The sequence below is a fragment of the Corvus kubaryi genome, unplaced genomic scaffold, assembly GCF_017639235.1.
Source record: "Corvus kubaryi isolate FWS band 111438036 unplaced genomic scaffold, C.kubaryi_AGA036_p1.0 36684, whole genome shotgun sequence".
Classification (NCBI taxonomy): Eukaryota; Metazoa; Chordata; class Aves; order Passeriformes; family Corvidae; genus Corvus; species Corvus kubaryi.
Window position 1 is genome coordinate 4534 of NW_024580920.1, and position 4124 is coordinate 8657.

Below are 4124 nucleotides of genomic sequence, written 5' to 3' on the forward strand. Positions count from 1 at the left end.
AATTCCGGGATTTTTAACAGGATCTCACCCTTCCCAGTGGAATTCCAACCCAGAATTCCGTCATTTTACCAGGATTTCACCCTTTCTGAAGGAATTCCATCCCAGAATTCCAGGATTTTTAAGGGGATTTCAGCTTCCCTGTGGATTTTAACCCCAAAAATCCAGGGATTGCCAGCAGGATTTTGGCTTCCCCGTGGAATCCCATCCCAAAATTCCGGCATTTTACCAGGATTTCACCCTTTCTGAAGGAATTTCATCCCAGAATTCCGGGATTTTTAACAGGATCTCACCCTCCCCATGGAATTCCATCCCAGAATTCCGGGATTTTTAACAGGATCTCACCCTCCCCATGGAATTCCATCCCAGAATTCCGGGATTTTTTACAGGATCTCGCCTTTTCCAGTGGAATTCCATCCCAAAATTCCAGGATTTTACCAGGATTTCACCCTTCCCATGGAATCCCATCCCAGAATTCCGGCATTTTTAAGGGAATTGCAGCCCCCCCAATGCAATCCCATCCCGAATCCCCTTGCCCAAACCTCCCCCCCCGGCCCCAATTCCAGGGATTTCCCAGCCGAACTCCGGGATTTTTCCCGGCCTCTCTCCCCCCCCCCCCGTTCCCGTGGGAAGGCCGGGAATGCTCGGAGGAGCGCGAGGGAATCGCTCGGACAGGCGAGAGAATTCCGGCTTTTTTTGGGAAGCGATTCCAGGCCCGGAGCCCGGCAGGCGCCGGAGCCGCAGCTGCGATTCCAGAGGCTGCTCCCGGCGCTTTCCCGCCTTTTTTTTGGGATCGTTCCAATTCCAGGGGTTTTTATTTTTTCCTGACCCCGCCTGACCCCGCTCCGGCTTTTCCGCGGGAATTCTCGGATCCGGAGCGGGAATGGGGGAGGGATCGGCCTTTCCCGGATTCCCGGAGTTCCCAGAATTGCTGGAATTGTTCCATTCCCAGCCTGGAATGTTGGGATCTCAGTGATGCCCATCCGTGGGCAGGGACATTCCCGGGATCCTGGGGCCCTTCCAGGGATGGGAAATCCGTGGAAAATCCATGGGAAAACCATGGAAAATCCATAGAAAATCTATGGGAAATCCATGGAAAATCCATGGGAAATCCAAGGAAAATCCATGGAAAATTTATGGGAAATCCATGGAAAACCATGGAAAATCCATGAAAGTCGAAGGAAAATCCATGGAAGATCATGGAAAACCCATGGAAAATCCATGAAAAACCCATGGAAAATCCATGAAAAATCATGGAAAACCCATGGAAAATCCATGAAAAATCCATGGAAAGTCCAAGGAAAATCCATGGGAAATCCATAGAAGATCCATGGAAATCCTTGGAAAATCCATGGAAAATCCATGGAAAATGCATGGAAAATCCATGAAAATACATGGAAAACTGATGGAAAACCCAAGGAAAAGCCATGGGAAATCCATGGAAAATCCATGGAAAATCCAAGGAGAATCCATGGAAAACCCAAGGAAAAGCCATGGAAAACCATGGAAAATGCATGGAAAATCCATGAAAATCCATGGAAAATCCATGGGAAACCATGGAAAATCCATGGAAAATCCATGAAAAACCCATGGAAAATCCATGGAGAATCCATGAAAAAATCTATGGAAAACCCATGGGAAATCCATGGAAAACTGATGGAAAAGCCATGGAAAACCATGGAAAATCCATGGAAAATGCATGGAAAACCCATGAAAATCCATGGGAAAACCATGGAAAATCCATAGAAAATCTATGGGAAATCCATGGAAAATCCATGAAAAACCCATGGGAAATCCATGGGAAATCCATGGGAAATCCATGGGAAACCATGGAATTCCCCGGGCCAGCCTCTCCCCGCTCTCTCCGGGAATTCTTTCCCGATTTCCTGCCCAGAATTCCCATTTTTCCGCCTCAATCCCTTCCCCTTTTCCTGCTGCTCCCACTCCCCATGGAATTCCCACCTCCGGCTTCCCTGGATCCCCTGAAAATCCTGGAATGTGCCCTGGGATCTCCCCTTTCCCGGCTTTTCTCCTTTCCTGGGAATCTCGGCAGGGGAGGAGCTTCCCTGAATCCCAAATCCCGGCTCTGGGATCCCTTTGGGATCATCCCAGCTTTCCTGGGAATGTCGGGGGCCTCGGGAATCTGGGAATCCCAACTGGAATCGCCTTGGAATTCTGGCTGGGATCAGCCATTAATGAGCAATTAATCATTAATTAATGACCATTCCCAAATCCCAGCTTTTGCCTTGGATCCTTCCAATCCCGCCGGGAATTCTCCTTCCCACGTTTTCCCGTGGAGTGGGCTCCGGAATTCCAACCAGAGCCAGGAAAAATCCCTGGAATTCCAAGCGGAGAAGCTTTGGAAGAGCCAATTCCGACCCATCCTCGGGAATTCCTCGGGAATTCTTCGGGAATTCCTCGGGAATGGGCAGCGCTCGGAGCCCTTTTCCAGCGGGGATTTTTTCCCTCTGGGCTGGAATTCCCGGCATTCCCAGATTTTGCCCTGGTTTCATTCCCAGGTATTTCCAGAGCATCTACGACACCGCCGAGAACATCGGGATCCGTTATCCCGAGGGATTGACGCCCGAGGAGCAGCTGGAATTCGTCACCGACACGGCCAAGGTGGCCGGGAGCCGGGAATTCCTGGGATTTGGGAATTCCTGGGATTGGGGAGCCGGGAATTCCTGGGATTTGGGAGCCGGGGATTCCTGGGATTCTGGATCCGGGAATTCCTGGGATTCAGGAGCCGGGAATTCCTGGGATTCGGGATCTGGGAATTCCTGGGATTCGGGAGCCGGGAATTCCTGGGATTCAGGATCTGGGAATTCCTGGGATTGGGGATCCGGGAATTCCTGGGATTCATGATCCGGGAATTCCTGGGATTCAGGAGCCGGGAATTCCTGGGATTCATGATCCGGGAATGATCCGGCTCTTTTCCCGCTCTTTTCCTGGGAAGGGCCGGGGCTGATCCCGCCCTTTTCCTGCCCTTTTCCTGCCCTTGTCCCGGGAATGATCCGGGTCTTTTCCTGGGAATGGCTGGGAATGATCCGGGGCTGATCCCGGCTCTTTTCCTGCCCTTTTCCTGCCCTTTCCCACCCTTTTCCCACCTTTTTCCCACTCTTTTCCTCCCCTTTTCCCGGGAAGGGCCGGGGCTGATCCCACCCTTTTCCCGCCCTTTTCCCGCTGTTTCCTGGGAATGTTTGGGGCTGATCCCGGCTCTTTTCCCGCCCTTTTCCCACCCCTTTCCCGGGAATGTTCGGGGCTGATCCCGGCTCTTTTCCCGCCCTTTTCCCACCCTTTTCCCGGGAATGTTCGGGACTGACCCCGCTCTTTTCCCACCCTTTTGCCGGGAATGTTGGGGGCTGATCCCGCCCTTTCCCCGCTCTTTTCCCGCCCTTTTCCCGCTGTTTCCCAGGAATGGCCGGGGCTGATCCCGGCTCTTTTCCCACCCTTTTCCCGCCCTTTTCCCACCCTTTTCCCGCCCTTTTCCCGCCCTTTTCCCGCTGTTTCCCAGGAAGGGCCGGGGCTGATCCTGGCTCTTTTCCCACCCTTTTCCCACCCTTTTCCCGCCCTTTTCCCACCCTTTTCCCGGGAATGTCGGGGGCTGACCCCGCCCTTTTCCCGCCCTTTTCCCGCTGTTTCCCGGGAATGTCGGGGGCTGACCCCGCCCATTCCCGCCGTTTCCCGCAGGCGCTGGCGCAGGTGGCCACGCTGCTCGCCCGGGCGCTGTTCAGGCTCGCCGGGGGAGCCGAGGGCACCGAGAGCATCCGGGCGGATCCCAGAACGGTGGGAACGGAGACCGGGAATGCCGGGAATGCCGGGAATGGAGACTGGGAATGGAGACTGGGAGTGCTGGGAACGGAGACTGGGAACAGAGCCTGGGAATGCCGGGAATGCTGGGAATGGAGACTGGGAACGCTGGGAATGGAGACTGGGAATGGAGACTGGGAATGCTGGGAATGGAGACTGGGAGTGCTGGGAATGGAGACTGGGAATGCTGGGAATGGACACTGGGAATACCGGGAACGGACACGGGGAATGGACACGGGGAATGGACACTGGGAATGCTGGGGTGGGACACTGGGAATGCCGGGAACAGAGACTGGGAATGCTGGGAAGGGACACTG

The 4124-nt window shown here is 53.9% G+C and overlaps 1 protein-coding gene across 1 annotated transcript in view; it reads left to right on the forward strand.

Annotated features, from left to right (window-relative positions):
* Positions 1-4124, forward strand: part of NCSTN (nicastrin) — a gene marked incomplete at its 5' end in the record, with an annotated part of 13869 nt that overhangs the window by 3988 nt on the left and 5757 nt on the right. The window contains 2 exons of the mRNA XM_042020024.1: positions 2517-2619; positions 3688-3783. Coding sequence (XP_041875958.1) covers positions 2517-2619; positions 3688-3783 — 199 coding nt within the window. The remainder of the gene's footprint in view (positions 1-2516; positions 2620-3687; positions 3784-4124) is intronic.